At 43.8% G+C, this 17406-nt stretch overlaps 1 protein-coding gene across 5 annotated transcripts in view; it reads left to right on the top strand.

Annotated features, from left to right (window-relative positions):
• Pbx1 (PBX homeobox 1) overlaps positions 1 to 17406 on the top strand; it is a 298829-nt gene that overhangs the window by 125989 nt on the left and 155434 nt on the right. The window contains exon 1 of one of the 5 annotated variants that reach the window (XM_051186202.1): positions 1543 to 1570. The exons of the other annotated variants lie outside the window; for them this stretch is intronic. Within the exon in view, the coding sequence (XP_051042159.1) occupies positions 1558 to 1570 (13 nt within the window). The 5' untranslated portion in view covers positions 1543 to 1557. Of the gene's footprint in view, positions 1 to 1542; positions 1571 to 17406 lie in introns of those variants that run through there. 5 annotated transcript variants of the gene reach the window in all.

Genomic DNA, 17406 nt, shown 5'->3' with positions numbered 1-17406 from the left:
TTCTGGAATTGAACTGGGCCAGAAATGAAGTGTCCTAGCCAGTTGGTTTTGCCATCTGGTATCAGCCTTGCTATGTCCCATTCAATCTAATAGTCTCCCATGTCTGCACTTCTGATTGGTATGTTGCTCTTTGCTCAGAGAAGAGAATGAAGAAGAAAAAACCAAAACAAAAGGAAACTCAAATGTAAAACTATGGCCTCTAGTTAGCAGTGGCAGGTGGGCACAAGAGCCCAGCAGTTGAGTATCAAGACATGGAGGAGAGCCTTTTAACTCTAAAGAAATGGTCCTATTGGCAAAGGTAAAATAATGCACAGAATATTTCTTGTCGATCAAAGTAGTATTACACATAGCACCTCCCGTTGTTCTCTGAGAAGCGGCAGGTGAGGTGACAGAAGTAATTAACAAATGTCTGTTTGGCAGTGGTAGACAAAAACCTGTTCCTCTCCCTCCCTTTTCCCCTTGCCCTGCATTTGTTTCTCTACATTGGTGTCTTATCATTCAGAAGCCAGTACGGGTAAGACTGCCATGTTTGAGGCAGCCGAGAGCCAGGGCGGTAACACAGTGACAGCCCTGGCACTGAACTCTGGGTACTGACTCATCAGGGTACTGGGGTACTGACTCATCAAAGCAGCCTCTGCAGACCTTTATTTTAGGTTGATTTTTACTGTGTAGATGTTTTATTTCCCAGAGTACACACATGCCAATAACCAGCATTCTCTGAATTCTTATGGACCAGAGCAGCATCCTAAATTATAACGGGTGCCAACACAGCCACTCTATGGCCCAGGGTCCACTCTGTTCTCCCCAGGCAAGGTAAGGGCATTACAGAAGGTTCCGAAACAGGGACCTGGGCTAATGAGCAGTCAGGTTTTGCTTTCAAGTGACCTTAACTGTCATGCTATACCATCCAAAACTGAGGGGAACTTAGGAACACAGTAAAATTAGGAGGAGGAGCATGGAGAGTTTAAAAAGCCTGCCAGACCAGGCTTGAGAAGAATAGGTGAGAACATTCCCAGGCATTAGGGTTCATGACTCGTAGGTAACTGGCATTCATTTCGGTAAACGATTCCAGCCATGAAATGGAGGCCAAATTATAGCTGTCTCTCCTACATAGATATCTTTAAAATAGAACAAAGCATGTTTTTAAAAGATAACCATCCACCCAGGTGGAACTAGAACCAGTTTTGATAAAACCCCAGGAAGAAGAGACAAATCTTCCAAATGACTGACTACTCAGTAGTGATTGTTTTCATACTTTCCTATCTCCTGGGTTCCAGAGTGTTCCTTCCATGCTGGCTTCCCCCAGAACAAAGGTGGTAGACCAAGAACTGTCTCCACTTTCCCTTTAGACCTCTGTTCTAGCAAAGATGACAGCCCTTTAAGAGTCGCCGTCTATAGATAAGCAGGCTAATGCTCACTTGCTCTTCTTGGTGTTGCTTTGAGGCCAGTGTGCTAAATATTAGTTTTTTGCAAGTAGGGAAAGGGGGAGGCAGCCACAGGATGGGAGAGCAGAGAAGGGAAGTCACTCCTTTGTCTGAATGGGAAATAAATGCCTGGATGGACCCTTCAGGTCTGTTAAGCATCTCTGGTATGAGAAAGAAAATTGCTCTTTCCTTCACTCTCACTGTCCCTCATTCCTTATTCTCTCCCTCCCTCCCTCCCTCTCTCCCTCCCTTCCTCCCTCCCTCCCTCCCTCCCTCCCTCCCTCCCTCCCTCCCTCCCTCCCTCTCTCTCTCTGTCTCTCTCTCTGTAGAATAATATTAAAAAAAAAAAAAAAAAAAAAAAAGGGCCCAGCAGAATGGGAGCTGTGATGCTGTCGTCGCTGGCGTTGATGTTATTTATTTTCCTCAGTTGCTGCTCTGGAAGCCTGGAGTTGACAGAGCGGTTTTGTAGAATAGAAACATTATAGACTGTTACTGTCAGAGTGTTAAATGTGATGGATAGAGAAATAGAAGCGAAGGAGGGGACTTAATACTGAGAGCCAGGGTGCTCATGGGAAAATAAACCATCCGCATATAAGAAATGAATGAGGTAATGTGGCGGGAGGTAATGGGCTTTCGCAACATGCCGGAACAGAGATGCTTATTACAGGGTGTGCTTAACCCTTGGCATGCTGATTTCCCTTTGTGGGTTCCAGGGCATTTTTCTGGGTCCCTCTGTGGAAGCTCATGTGGGGCTTTCCTTCAGGCAGGGAAGCGGTGTGCTTAGAGGAGTGTTCTTAATGCTGCATTAGCAGACTGTACATCAGAGAGCTTGGCAGCTCTTGAGGGGCCTCGCATCCCTGTGGTGGTGTGAGACACAATGTGCCAGCATGGCTAGTTTAGGCAGAAACCTGGTGGGCATGTCAGGGGTGCACCAGGATCTGCTGACGATGTTAGAGAGACTTGTAGCCAATGGATAGGATGAATCAAAGGCCATGCCAGTCTGGGTGAGATGGGTGAAACCCATCAGAAACCTGCCAAGTCAGTGAACAGGGACCTCTAGCACTGACATTTAGTTTGTCCGGTTATGAATTTCTTCGTTAATGACATGGATATAAAACTACTCCATAAAATTATAGCAAGAGTAAACATGCTGATCAAAATTTGGCAAGCTGTGATGCATGCCAAAATGTTATTATTTATGTTAGTTAGGTAAAGAGTATATCCCAGAAATAAAACTTTCTAGGCAACACATTCACCTACTTTCCTCCAAATACAACTGTTCTCTGATGTCAGATGTTGTGTTCATAGCTGAGTTTGCTGTATCCCCAGCATTTAGGAGGGGAGGTAGGGGAACCACCATTGGTTCCAGAGTTCTAGGGTAGTCTAGGCTACATATAGCAAGTTTAGTTCTGGGTCATGTTAGGCTACAGAATGAGACACTGCCTCAAAACAACAACAATAACAACTTAATACTTAAAAACTGAATTCCTCAGTTTTGTCCTTCTCAATGTAACAGCTATGTAGAGGTTTGGAGGTTCACATTGTTTCATATTTGAGTGTCCTTGTATATGAGTTAAAAGGATTTTTAAAGAATATAATATTTTTATTATTAATTCTTTCAAAATTGCATGCAGTGTATTTTGATCATATTCATCCTCTGTACCTCCCAGATTCTCCTACCTCCCTACCCATTTCCAAGCTCCTGTCCTTATTTATTGTAAAAGGTTTGTTTATTGTGTATGTGAGAGTTTTGCGTGCATGGATGGACATACAGCATGTGTGTGCCTGGTGTCTGCAAGTCAGAAAAAGGCATCAAATTCCGTAGAATTGGAGTTACAGATGGTTACATGCCACCATATGGATTCAGGGCATTGAACCTGAGCCTCCTGTAAAAGCAGGAAGCATTCTTAATCAATGAGTCATCATTCCAGCCCTATTTACTTAGGTATTTATTCTATTTAATAGCTTACTGGGTCCAGTTTGAGCTTCCCATATACTCAAAAAATTGGGGTCATTCACTAGAGCCTGGTAGATCTATCAGGTGCCACACCCTCAAAATATACTGACACTCCCTCTCCCAGCAGCCATCACCTGTAAGTAGTTCTTCAGCTGGGGGGTTAAGGGGTACATGAACCTCTGCTTTTTCCATGTTAGAAAGTTGACTGGTTTGATCTTTTTCACAGGCAGCAGTACTGCTGGGAGTTTATGAGTATAGCAGTCTGGTCATGTCCTGAAGACCATTTCCCTCTGAGCCTGTCTACCCTCCGTCTCCTACACTCCTTCTGCTTCCTTTCTCCAATGACCCCTAAATATTGCAAGCCACTGGTGTAGATGTCTTGTTTGTAGTTTGACCTCTGTTTTTGGCACCTTAGATCTGTTGTTTCTATATTAACTACTACCCATTGCGCAAAGACATTTCTCTGATAAGGATGGAGAATTGCCCTTGTTTGTAAGCACAGAGGTATACATTTAGAGGGCAGTTACTATGCCCCTTAATGAAATATTATTAGTAGGCTCACCCTTGGGACCTGTGAGCTCTCCAAGCATGAATTTTTGGTTAGATCTGCAGTATCATGCATGTGCTTCTTCTTGTGGAGTAGACCTTAAATCCATGTAGAAAGTGGTTGGTTGCTGCCATAATATTTGTGCCACTATGGCATCCACAGGACTATCTTTCTGTGAACATTTTTTGAGGATATGGATAATATGTCCTCTGGGTCCTTGATATCACACTGCCTTCTTCTGTTACCATTCAGATCACTTCTTTTTGGCTTTTCTCATAAGAATATCAAGAACCTAGTGAATGGCAAACAATTAGTAAATTTTGACAACACAGACAAACTATATAGAGAGGACATAGAGAAAAGTTAAAGTATATGACCATGAAATCATAGACTTCCAGTCCCAGGTGGAATTTAAGAGCCATTAAGATGAACATAGGTGCACTTTTATCAGATAGTATGGCTTTTGTGGCTCTTCTGTTTTGAAGGAGAAAGAGAGAGAGAGAGAGAGAGAGAGAGAGAGAGAGAGAGAGAGAGAGAGAGAGAGAGAGAGAGAGAGAGAGAGAGAGTCACTGGGGGTCACCAAGTATGTCCTTCCACCATTACATGATATATTTATTTATCTTCTATTCATTTATTTATGGCTGATCTGGAAATAAAATGGTGTGTCATTATGACCCTAAACCTCCACAGACAGGGAACAAGGAGGAAGCTGTCCCAAGCTCACCTGTACAAACCTGAAGCCCAAGTCATTTCTGACTCACTGAAAGATGATAGTGTTTACTCTGTTTTGCCTGGCATCACCTGATTCTGGTACAGTTGCTTTGTTCACAGGCTCCATTTAACATATGCCCTTTCTAAGAGAGTAGAGATGTGTTTGAATGTCTGTACTTGCAAGGACAATACTGTGTATGCATGTTCATTTGGCCAATCTGATCTCAGAGAGACCTTATCTAATTGTTGAATGCCTCAACCCTGCCCCCAAACACACACATACAGCATGGTTCTGTATTAACATTAACCTAAATTTATTCCAAAAGCCGGTGCATACCTATGGCAACTCAATTACTTTAAATGCTGACTGCAACTGCCCCCTTCCCACTGGTTATTAATCTGAGCCTAGGAAAGTTCCAGTTTGGTTCTGTGTAGTAGCAATGCTCTTAGATCTGGGAGAGGTCGAGAGGAGAGGGATGACCCCCCCCCCACCTTCCCTCACTCCTCCACACAGATCCAATGGCACCCAAGAGGACTGAAGTACCATGTTCCACGGGCTCTGCCATTCAGAGCAACTTTCCTACAAATCTCTTTTTATTGGCATTTCCTCCAATTTAACCAGCCCTGAATTGCATTTGAATCAGTTGAGAGAAAAAAAGGGGGAAGGAGATGGGTGGACCCCTCCCCACTCTCCTGGAACAGCAGTCACAACCAGCTTTATTTGGTAAAATGCTGCAATAGATGCTTGTCAGAAATAATTTATTCCTGTTAGCTGTAATCTGAAGGAAAACAGATACAAGTCCTATAGTTTAAAAAAAAAAAAAAAAGAAAGTAGACTTGCTTTCGCTGACAGTACAAAGGTGTCATATACAAGAAGGATTGACACAGACCAAGGGGTCTTGTGGGAAATATGATAATAACTATAAAGAAGACAGATTATTCCCCAGTTGCCAACATTCAAACCTTTTTACAGTCAGTTCAAACATATAAAACTTTATTGCTGTAGCAGAAAGGGGAACAATTTCTGGTCGCACAGCTTTCCCAGGGCTGGGTTTATACTGTCTGTGTTATTGCTCTATAGTGGCATTTTAAAGTTTATTGAACAAGACTTTTACAATTGAAGGAAGTATATAAAACTGTAAATTTATTAGATTTTTCAGGATAAGTGCCCTTTCTAGTTGTGCTCAAGAATTCGGAGCGACGAGAAACTGCTAGTTACAAAACTTATTAATATTAAAGACAGAGCACGCATGATTTGGACCCTAACTGATCTAAAAAAAATATTATTGTGTTTCTGAGTGTCAGAGATCTGGGGATATAGGATTGGATGGGCACACACAGATAGGACAGGGTAAGCCCGATGTGTTCATTTTCACTAGCTCAAAAGTTAGCATTTGTGTATCTTACAGCATTGGATTTTAATGCACTTGGTCAGGCACTCCCCTGTTCAGCCATGGATGGTTCCACGTCAATGTTCCCTCCTGCTGTCTGGCCAGCATTTTTCAGTGTGTGGTTCAATGCAAGCCCGGGTGGAAGGCTTGCAGTCGAGGTTCTCAGCCTTCCTAAAGCCGAGAGACCTTTAATACAGCTCCTCATGCTGTGATGACCTTCAACCATAAAATTATTTCCATTGCTGTTTCATAATTGTAATTTTGCTGTTATCGTAATGTAAGTATCTGCTATGTAGTATATCTGATATGTAACTCCTGTGAAAGGGTCATTTTCAGAGCACATTTGATGATGAAGTAATACGTAGTAGCACGTGCAAATAGCAACTATATCTTCTGTTTTAGATTTTATTTATTTTAATTTAGTTGTATTAGTGTTTGACTGTATGTCTGTGCACTGTGTGCATGCAGTGCCCGAAGAGACCACAAGAGGGAGTCATATCCCCTGGGACTGGAGTCACAGGCGATTGTGAGCCGCTGTATGGGTGCTGGGAATTGAACCCTGGTCCCTTGGAAGAGCAGTCAGTGCTTTTGATAAGCAAAATAATACTAGTTCTTTGTTTCTGTTCCTTCCCTTCTCTTTCCTCCATTCCTTCCTTTCTTTTCTACTCCTGCCTCCTTCACTTCTTAAAAGTTTGGAAGGGCATGATTTGAAAGATTATGATGCTAATGATAATTTATGTAAGGATTTTGTCATTTCAGCATGATCAGTTTTTGAGGTCACCTGGTTTCTTGTGGTCCTGTGGGTACAAGTTGTTTAGCTGCATCCTTAGGTGCTATCTATGGATCCGAGTGGCACCCAAAAACCCTGATACTGCCAAATGTCCCCTAGGAGACATAAGCTCCCCAGCTGAGAACCACTCGCATAGATAGTACTGTAACTGACCTAGAAAAAAAAGTAGCCTCCTAGTTGTAATATGGATTGTGTTTGATAATTAAAAAGAAAATTACCAATACCCCAAAGTTAGAGTTACCATGAATTATTCCAGTATTTACTTTCAGAAATATCTTTTTATGACTGTTTCCTTGATTATATTGCATACCTGTCTCCAAGAGTCCCTATGTCACCTTTCAGTCCTACATTACAATATATCAAGAAATGTGCTGTTGACCTGACTCAGTCTGCAGGATTGTGGGCTTATCTCCTTTCTAAGCAAAAGTTCATATTACCTGATGTCTGAGCAATGATATGTTTTGCCTCTTTGCTTTTCATATGTCTATACAGAACCTGTGTGTGTGTGTGTGTGTGTGTGTGTGTGTGTCTGTCTGTCTGTCTGTCTATCTATATTATGTGAGTAAATGCAGTGAAAGACTTAAGAAGTACAGAGATGATTTTGATTATAATTTTCTTATGTGGCAAGTTTAATTTGAGATTCCATCCACTTGTCTTTAATTTTCAATTTGTATCCTATGATTTTTCAACTTCAAGAAGGTTTTAGTAGTGGCTAGATTAAGAGCATCCAAACACACAATGTCTGATAGTGCCTAGTTACTCCCTTGTCACCTGATTTGCAGCCACCTGTGTGTGAGAGGGACTTTGATCTGGCACTCAGTGCTAATGGATCTAATGGCCCCAGGTAGCATCTTCAGAGATAATTAAACTAAAATATTGTCAAAAGAAATTTAGTTATAATGGGCCTTTGGCTTTTGATTGCCTGACTTTTGGAATTTTGTTTTGGTTTTTTAAAATAACCAGACACTTGTGTGTTTACTGTGGGTCACCTCTGAACTATTTCTGTAGAGCCACTCACTATCCTTTTATTTTAATCCCTTCTGCCTTTGATGCTTAGTGGTGTTAACCATGTGACCATCTGTCCTTTTCCCTCTTGCCATCAGTGTATGTCACTGAGTCCTTAACCTGTAGATGAAGCTGCAGTTTCCTTCTGTGAACTCTGCAATAGGTGGCACCCTTTAGAACTGTGATAGAATCCTTTTATTTCCTGAGTGTCTTTCTGATAAGATCCGCATGTTACATATTGAAAGCAATCCTTTGGGACCTGCTGGTACATCTGGCTAGAACACCCATGGTAGTCCTTATAGTGGACCCAATCTGCATTCTCTGTCACTCCTTTAGTTTGTGGTTGACTTTGCATGAACTCCTGAGTTACTATATCTGTGCTTCCTCTGCTGCCCATCCGCTACAATGTGGATTCTCAGTCACATATATTAAACACACCTGTTTTTGAACACAGGCCACTGGAGAGCATTCTTAGATTCCATTTGGTAAGCTGCCACCCTTATAGACTAGTCTGAAAACCTTATAAAGTTAAGTAAGGCACTCTCAGATTTAAGTAACGACAAGAAGAAGGAAGATTTGAGTGCACTGAGGGGTGGACAGGATTCTCAGCCTTGCATGGCACTCCTGGGAAGGAGGATCTTCGTTAAGACCCTTTAAACTGCCTCGATGTGTAAGTCCTACTTCTGTGTATGTGTGGCAGGAATGCATCTTATAAAATCACTCAAGGAAAAGAAAGGAGCCATGCTATAAAATAAGGACCCTAACCCTAGGCATGCAGTTGAGGGGCAAGCTAAGTCCTGTCCTTCCTTGTTCCGAGGACCTGAACTGCCTGCCTCCTACATGCTTACCATCTGCAGAGGTGAACTGGAAGGGACTGTGAGTTTTTGGAGGCTGAACGGGAAGGGACTTGGGCAACATGAAGCAGCAAATGTCAGGGAAGTCAGTAAGCACTGGATCTTGTATGAGACCTTGGATATTCTGCTCACAGCTCTGCCAGCACTGAGATTGGAATACAGATTACAGAAGGGAGCGTCCGTGACATGAAGCCCAGGTTTAAATCTTCCCAAGGTTTTAACTTGCCTTACCAAAAGAATATTTTGTTATTTTATTTGGCAGTATTCCCACAGGAGGCCAGGAAAGATAACATTGACTAAACCTGGGTAGGGCTCACCTAGAGAGTGCAGATGTGAACGTGGTAGCATACTGATGAAACTGGTGTGTGTGTGTGTGTGTGTGTGTGTGTGTGTGTGTGTGTGTGTGTGTGTATGAGAGAGACAGAGAGCAGCTCCGTCCCCTGTAATCCTGTCTCATCTAAGCTCTAATGCTGGGAACACTGGAGCTACTTATGAATTCACCCCAGCTTCATGGCGAGAGGAAAGAGAAAGAATAGAGGACCCCCACGCTGAAATGAATTTATGCCTAAGAGCTTGTCTTGGGAATGCAAATGCATTTAAGAATCTCTTTCTCAAGGAAAGGAAAAACAAAGCAAGTCCTGAGGCTGGAAGGACACTGGAGAAAGAGTAAACGTGTTCAGCTGCTCCTTGAGGGGAGGTGTGTGTCCTGCTAAGACACTACTGTAGACAAAACAAAGTTTTGGAGTGTCAGCCCTTAAGGTGGTTTAATGTCCACCCTAGCAGAAGGTGAGGGCCATGAACCAAGGTGATTAGTTCAGGGCACTGGGGGAGTCCCAGACAAGGTCAGTGCAGTGTGAGCACAGCTACCCTGGCTGTCCTGGCATGCGCAGATTTTGCTTTGCCACATCTGATAGTTCACATGGCTCATAGCCAGGTAAAGCAGAGTGACCTCAGCCTGATTCAGGCCACAGGCTCAAGCAACAACTGTAGCTGCAGCAAAGCAGAAGCCTAAGCTGGAGCTCCTTGGCTTTCAAGGTTTCTTTGCTCAGAACTGTAGAGTGTGGTTGTAGAGGAGTAGGGGTACTTGAAGAGCCACGTGTTTATAAACAACTATTTATTAGGTGGTTGTTCTGTGTCAGGAGCCAGGCTGAGTAATTGGAGCATATATAAACTCTACAACAAATCTCTGGCACCATTCTACAGCCGGAGGAACTGAGACTCTTAAGAAAACAGCCAAGGCAGATCTACATAGTTGGCTAGGGCCTAGTCTTAAATGTAGACTCCCTCCAAGGCTTTCTTGGTCTTGGACATCAGCCTGGGCAGATTAGGGTTAAATATGTTCTTTCTCTTCATTCAATGCTTCCTGTATCTTAGGTACCACTCTGGGTGCTAGGGATATATACAGCCTGTAGGAAATTAGTCCCTCGGGGGTGCTTATGTTTATGGGGACACTCCGGAGCGCTGATGCATAGTTGCTCTGAAAAGGCTGGACAGAGCTCTCGTGGCACCTGTTAAACCATGACCTGCTTTGGAAAAACTTCTCATTAGCCCTAAATGATGAAGGAACAAAACTGGGTTCACTGAGACAGAAAGAATAAGAAAACAAAAATGGAAAACTGAGGGGAAACATTGTAGTCTGAACCCACTCCTGCTCTCTGAGGAGGATTCACATGCTCTCCAGATACTTTCAGATATTGGTGACAATTTAGAGAAGACCTTCATAACCTTGAAACTTTGTCAGCATGCTGCATTAAGACCAGCAAGATGTTGTGTGTGGGGACCACCCACTGCAGCTCCAGCATAATCTGCTGGCCAGTCCTTTAGTGATTTTTGCAAAACAATCCAAGCTGTACTTTGTTGGGAAACTGATAGAACAACTGCAGGTGTTGAAAAGCCATGGGAAAAATACAAAGAATTAAAACAAAAATGTGCCTTGGGCTCATTCAGCTGTCATCAGAATCTCTGTGGTCTTCCCCTTTTGAATTTGATGTTATTGCAGGAACGTTACCAGGGACTCAACTTTCACTTGAGTGGTTATCTCAGGACCAGGGTGCTCTGTCCATGTGTACTGAAGGACTGCATGGAGATGGAGTTGGTGGATGAGCTGGTCACAGACCTCTAGAAGCATGGCATACGGGTGCTGTCTAGATGTGGAATGTTAGGGACCAGTGAGACCTTGAAATTATAGGGATTTGGCAGTCTGCAGGCTGCTTCTGTTTGAGCCAGGGAATTATTTTGAGGATCACATGAATACCTTTATATCATGGTCAAACCAGCATGGCACATATGCAGTGCTCAGTGTGTGTCCCATCTCTCCCCCCCCCCTTCTAATAATGTTTTTTGAAACAGGGTTTCTCTGTGTAACAGCCCTAGCTGTCCTGGAACTTACTCCATAGACCAGGCTGGCCTTGAACTCAGAGATCCTTCTGTGGGCATGTGCCACCTCTGCCTGGCTGTATGCTGGATATTTTTTCTACTATTTCTTCCACCAGGGCAAAGTCATCCTTTCCCTGCAGAACTGGAAACTGAAGCACAGGAAAGAGAGGTGAAACCTTTGTGAGGCATTCTCCATGAATCCCATCCTTATCTTTTTGGCCATGTGATTCTTGCTTGTTTGTTCTCACGAACATTACCGGGAGCTGAGTCTCCTCCATCTGGGGGACTTCTCTGGTCTACTGAACACATATAGTATGTGAACCATTAGTCAAAGGTGCCGCTACATTTTTTTATGATAAGATGCAGAAGATACTTGGGGGTGTAAGGAGAAGATGAGACGGTATCTAGGAAAATGTGTCAGCAAGGAAACACAGCTTGATGGTGTATAGTGACTTGAGGCTCCAGACGATGAGCGCAGAGTAAAAGTATGAGCATTGGCAGCTGGTGCAAGGTGGGGTGCTGATCTGCCTCAGAGCCCCACCTGCTCTCAGTGACCCCATCTGCCCAGCCAGGTGTGGGATGTGGTGCAATAATGGTGAGGCCCTGAAGTGTGCCTACTGCTGAGGAGAGGTGCACCTGCTTCGTGGACCTGGTTGCCGTGGAACGTTCTTTCATTTTCTTCAGCTTCTTTCCCACCACTCTGTTTCAGACGTCACTGGAGGGGAAATAAAATGCATCACTCTAGAGAAGAGAAAGGTGACTTCTGGCTTCGTGCCAAGAGCAGTGGCTCAGGGCCTAGGTCTCTGCCATCAAGACTTCTCTGCTGGCCTGGAGACACAGTGAAATCTTTTACCTCAGCTTTTGGAACCCAGCACCTCCTTCTGCATGGCCTTATTCCCCTCACACTCAGTCTTGGCTAATGACTGTTCACATAGGGAAGGCAAAGGGGAGGACATGAATTCTTCACAGATACGCAGGCTTATTGCATGGAGAGCCTGGTAATTCAGAAACAGGAAGTGGGAGTGAGCGGAACAGGGCAGGGTGGTGGTGGTGGTGGTCGTGGTGGTGGTCCTGTGGACACCTGGTGGAGGGATGTGAGCTCAGGTTGAAGTGACAACTCAGGTTATCCCACTCATTTTAGGGGGCTGCAGAACAGAGAGCTGTGTGGGTTCCCAGTGATAATCTCCCCCCCCCCACCCCACCATTAAAGTAGAATCAGAAAGGCCAGGGAAAGAAGGGATTAAAAAAAAAAGAAAGAAAGAAAAGAAGCCTGCTGCCAGTCCGGCAACACTGTCTGTCTACAGGCTGCTGTGACCCACTCGTTACAATTAAAATGAAGTGTCCGTCAGCGGCTATCTTCGCTGTGTGGCCCATATGTTTCTGAGCTGATACTGTCCGGATTATTCTGTTCGGGAAAACGATAACGGCTGTTTATAACCTTGGCAAAGACTGAGGCCTAATCAGGCTGGAGCACATTTTCACCGACTGGCTGATAAGAGGCTGTTAGCGGCCTTATCGCTGGGGAGAGATAGGCCAAAATAAGCAGATCTGTGAACACAGGAGCCCAATCGAGTGGTACACACTCCGGCCCCAGCTTTATTTTTAGATTCCCTTTTCCCGGTTGATAGCAGAAGGCACAGAAGAAGGAGGTGGGGTAGGCGGTAATGTGTGCCCTGATGGGGGTCGGTGTGAGGTGGAGGGGATGTTAATCAACACAGAGAGGCAGAGGGTCAGTCTGGCTCCTGGTGCTCTGGGCTCTCTTCAAATGAGGGAAAAGGCAAGCAGGTCTTTGGAGACAAAGGAAGGGAAGCGCCTGTGTTTCCTGGCCTGGTGTGTGGGCTCTTTGCCTGTTCAGCTCAGTGGCTTCTGCTGTGGTTGGAATTTTCATCCAGGCAGACGAACTGAGGAGTGGAGGTTCTGTGAGACTGTTCTTCCAGACCCTCCCCAGCAGCAGAATCTGATTTTGCTTTCCTGTCTCAATCTATATTGCCAGGGCATCTTCATGGCGTCTCCCTAGAGAGACTTTTCCTTGAAAGGCACACATCCTTACTCATGCAAAGACCAGACACAAAATTAGGACTATGAGTAAGGACACAGGCAGGCAGGTCCACGAGCACAGGGTTGCTCAGCTTGTTCGGATACTCAGTACAACTCAAGGCTTCCTGCTCACTGTGTATACTAATCCCAGGGAGGGGTTGCATGTTCTCTGAGAGGAGTCGATTTTTGCATCTTCCACATCTTTCATGGAAAATCCTTCCTGAACTTGCCCCTATGTAGCTATACAGAAAAGCCATGTATGTAGCTAGCTTTTCCTTCCAGATTAGAGCAAAAAGGGGGAGTACAGTTCAGTGAGCCCAACATAAAAAGGCAAAATGATTGAAGGTGCTATGTGCATACAACAGTCCAGTCTTTTGACAGAACTGTCATCATCATTACTATTATCGTTGTTGTTATTGTAATTGCAGTGCTAGGAATCAGAGCCAGAGCTTCATGCAAGTTAGGCCAGCTCATTGCTACTAAGCTGTATTCCCATCCCCAAACAGTGAAGCCTTGTATTTTCTTTGTACATTCTATACAAATGTCCTTCTCCTTAGGTACAGCAAATTTTAAAATATTCTCCATTATCCACTTTGCCTGTCTGACTCCTTCCATCTCTCTTCTCCCCCTTTCTTTTACCCCCCTCCTCTCTCGGCAGCTGCTTGGTATTTGGAGAGTCACTTTGTCTTTCTAGGGTTGAAAGAGGAGAACTGGGTGGTGGGAAAGAGGGGATAGGGGTCCCAAGCCTGGGGGAGGGGAGGCACACTCGGGGCACACAGACTGAAGTAGGCACAGAAGGCAGCAGAGAGTATTATGACCATTATCATGCTAATCTATTTACAAGGCTCTCTTTATTCATTAATCTTTGAATAGCAGAATCTCTTCTACAGCCTGAAATAAGAACCACCTGTGCCTCTTGGACCCAAAAATAAAAGTAGAGAGAACAAATGACATGTCGAAGCAGGAAGGGGGAAAAATTAAATAAATACAAAAGGGTTCAATCGCAGGCCTTCTGTCAGATCTCTGTACAGATGATCTCACAGCTCACAGACCACAAAATGACCACTTGGCAATTTAGGGACCAGCATCCGACACTATCCAAGTTCAGAGACTATCACTAGGGAGGGAGACAGTGCAGTGAAATTTTTAAATGGTCTGCTCTTTTAAAATCCAAACTTGGGTTTTCCATGTTACTCTGTTTTGTTCTCTTTGGAAGTCAGTACTAACTAAACATCTTTTATTGGCGTTTTTATAGTTACCAGTTAGCTTATTAAAAGAGAACATAGGTTCTCAGAAAAGTCCTAGTAACAGGAAGCTAAGTTGGAAAAGGACATACTACCTGTAAAGAGACCCATTGCCTAACAAACCACATGTTTTTTACATGTGGGCAACAGCCATTGCATCAGGTGTACATGGGTTACCCTACAAACACTGCTCTGCAAACAATACTCTGTGTTATAGTGGAAGACTCAAGACCTAGAGATGGAAGGACACCAATGTTCCTTGTCCTGATTGCTCAGGTGGCAGAAATGGCAGTTGTGATGTCTACAGAGGAAGACATACTCATGTTTGGACCTGAGCATAATCTAGGAGGAAGTCCCCAATGCTCTGGGGAGGAAACGGCTTCCCTGTTGCTTTACAGGGTCCTTAAATTCTCACGATAGCAATTCTAATTCAATCCTGAGATCCAGAGACTTAGTTCTTGCGTTCTAGCTAGCAAACCTTTTCCCTCACAAATGAGAGAATCATATCATCCTAGAGATAGAGGGACCCACTTTTCAGATGAGGAAGTTTAGTCTCATGAGAGAGGTCTGGAATGGCATCCCCACTGAGCCTGAACCAGGACCCAAACTAAGATGTTTTGTTTCCTAGTTCTGTGCTTTTTTAAAAATCTTTTTGATGACTTTTAGGATTCCATAGCAGAGTGAAGCTTTTTTTAAAATGAATCCCTTAACTGTCCATGCCACTGTTTATTCATCTGTAAAGTAAGCATTGTGATTTCCCTATTTTTTTTTTTTTTTAAGTTTCTCTTGATCTGGGGCTATACCATCCATCTCAGTGTTCTCAAAGGCACCTAACTTACCCAGTTCTGCATACAGAGCTACTCAGTAAACATTGCCTGTAAAGGAGGTGAATGAATGAGTGACTATGACTTACGATTCCTTTATTAAATGATTTTCTTAGTCACATACAAACACTCAGCCATCCATTTCTCGTGTCTTCTGGAGAAAGGATGGTGCCTTTGGCAGTGACAGTGGAAGGAGACCTTCCCAAATTGCAGAGGGCTGATTACCATTGTCAAATGGTTTTGTCATTTGTTGTTTTAAGAGTGTCTTGCTCATGACTTGGGAAGGCCTAGTGACCTTATGAGTCCATTTACCTTGAGGTTGAAGCTATCCTGTGCAGGAGTCAGTGCTCTTTTAGCTGCTCCAAGAATCTGTTCAGGTTATCACAATCACATCATCTGCCTGGAACAGGAAAGATCTTCTATGAGACCATGGGGGGATATTCGGTAAGTATTTGTCAAATGATGGATGAATGTGCAACCATAAGAGATCTGCTCATGCTCAACTGGTCCATGCTTTCAAAGTACAACAATAGACTTTTAGCTTCCCTTTCAAAACATATGATGCTTTGAATTATTTGAGTCCTATTCTAACTCAGAAATGTTAAGCAAGATCAATCTTCCTCTTAGGGTCTGTATTCTGACTTGAAGACCCTGGGCCTGGGGACCTACAGCTCAGACTGTCATTTGTACCTGTATTCCAAGCCTCTTCTAATCTCTATAGCCTGGCATGATTATCCACCCAGGCCTATGCTGACTCCAGTCTCTCAAAGCAGCCATTCAGAGAGGTCAGAGGCCATAGCACAGAGTATTTTGGTGGGCGGAGAGGAAGGTTAACAAAATTGCTGTTTTGTTAAATCTAACTTGCTTCTCAGAGGCATGTTCCTGGCATATTTGGGTCATTAAATACAAAGACAGTCTACTTAAGAATTATGCCAGCAAGACATTTTCAGATCATACCTAAATGGCATGTATCGTGACTGCCAAGTAGTGTTTTTATGCATATGTCTTTGTCCTCGCCACCCACTGATCTGTGTTAGGCAGAGGTGCTCTGCACTAAAGGCAGCATCGTTCATTCTGGGATCGCAGACCCTTTCATAAACACTCAGTCACTTAAGACTCTTGTGAGTTAAATAAATAATAAGCTCCTTACCCTTTGAACAGAACATGAAGCCTAAATATTGAAAAATTAGGCAATTTAGCCCAAGGCAGAATGCACAGAGAAAGCATGACCTGGTGAGCCAGACCTAAGTGCCAGCAGCAAGGATTTTGATCTGTAAACATTCCACTAATAGCAGATTGCGGGAAGAATTGAAAAGGGTCTTTCAGCCAGTCTGTTAGCTTTTACTCAGCACCTGGTGTGTGCCCAGTACGAAGTTAGGAACCATTCAATGGGTCCAAAAGGGCTAATACATGCACCGTTGCTTTCTTACAAGACTTAAAAAGCATTCTTTCAATTTGCTGAGCACACTCTGGGTACCAGACGGATCAATGGGAACTATATATAAAATATTAAATACTGGAATGCAGACAGTATGTGATCCTAGAGGCAAAGAACAATTGCTTTGGGGTAGGGATGGTGGAGCTAGTAATGAACTAAAATCGGGGCTCAGAGTTGAAAAGCAGATAGGAGCGAAGTCAGCAAAAGGTCAGAGTGTCGTATTGGAGGAGAACCGAGTGAGCCAGCACAGAAAGGGGATGCCATTTCTGTAGTACATCTCTTTGTGTCAGTTTTCTTACTGGTAACAATAAAGGAAACCATACTGGGTGGTAGTATGCCACCACCGGAAATATAGCTGAGGGTGACTAATATGTCAGTAGCTTCCAGGGTGAGATGTTCTGTGGTCACATGCTGTCCCAGGACAGTGATACTGTTTCTCTCTCATCTTTAACATGCCTTCTTTTACTTTTTTGAGATTATAATATAATTACATACTTTCCCCTGTCTTCCCCGGCTCCCAACCTCCCAGACCCTGATGTTTCTTGAGACCTTCTGTGTGAAACAAGGATTTTTGGAGCATTTCTTTGGAGACTTCTCTCTACTATTCAGGGCTAGTCTGGGAAGAGGGAGGTTCCTCTCTGTATGCCACGGTATAGACAAGGACTAGCAATGCTTAGATGTCCCATTACCCCTCCCCTCCTAGACTGAGCTCTGTCTAGAATTTTCAGGCAGGTGTTCCCATAAATAATGCAGCTAAAAATACTTCCAGCAGCAGCTGGGGCTTCCTTAGCTCTGGGATGGTGGGACT

The sequence above is a fragment of the Phodopus roborovskii genome, unplaced genomic scaffold, assembly GCF_943737965.1.
Source record: "Phodopus roborovskii unplaced genomic scaffold, PHOROB, whole genome shotgun sequence".
Taxonomy (NCBI): domain Eukaryota; kingdom Metazoa; phylum Chordata; class Mammalia; order Rodentia; family Cricetidae; genus Phodopus; species Phodopus roborovskii.
Note: the sequence above shows the minus strand (reverse complement) of the source record. Positions and strands in the feature narration are given on the sequence as shown.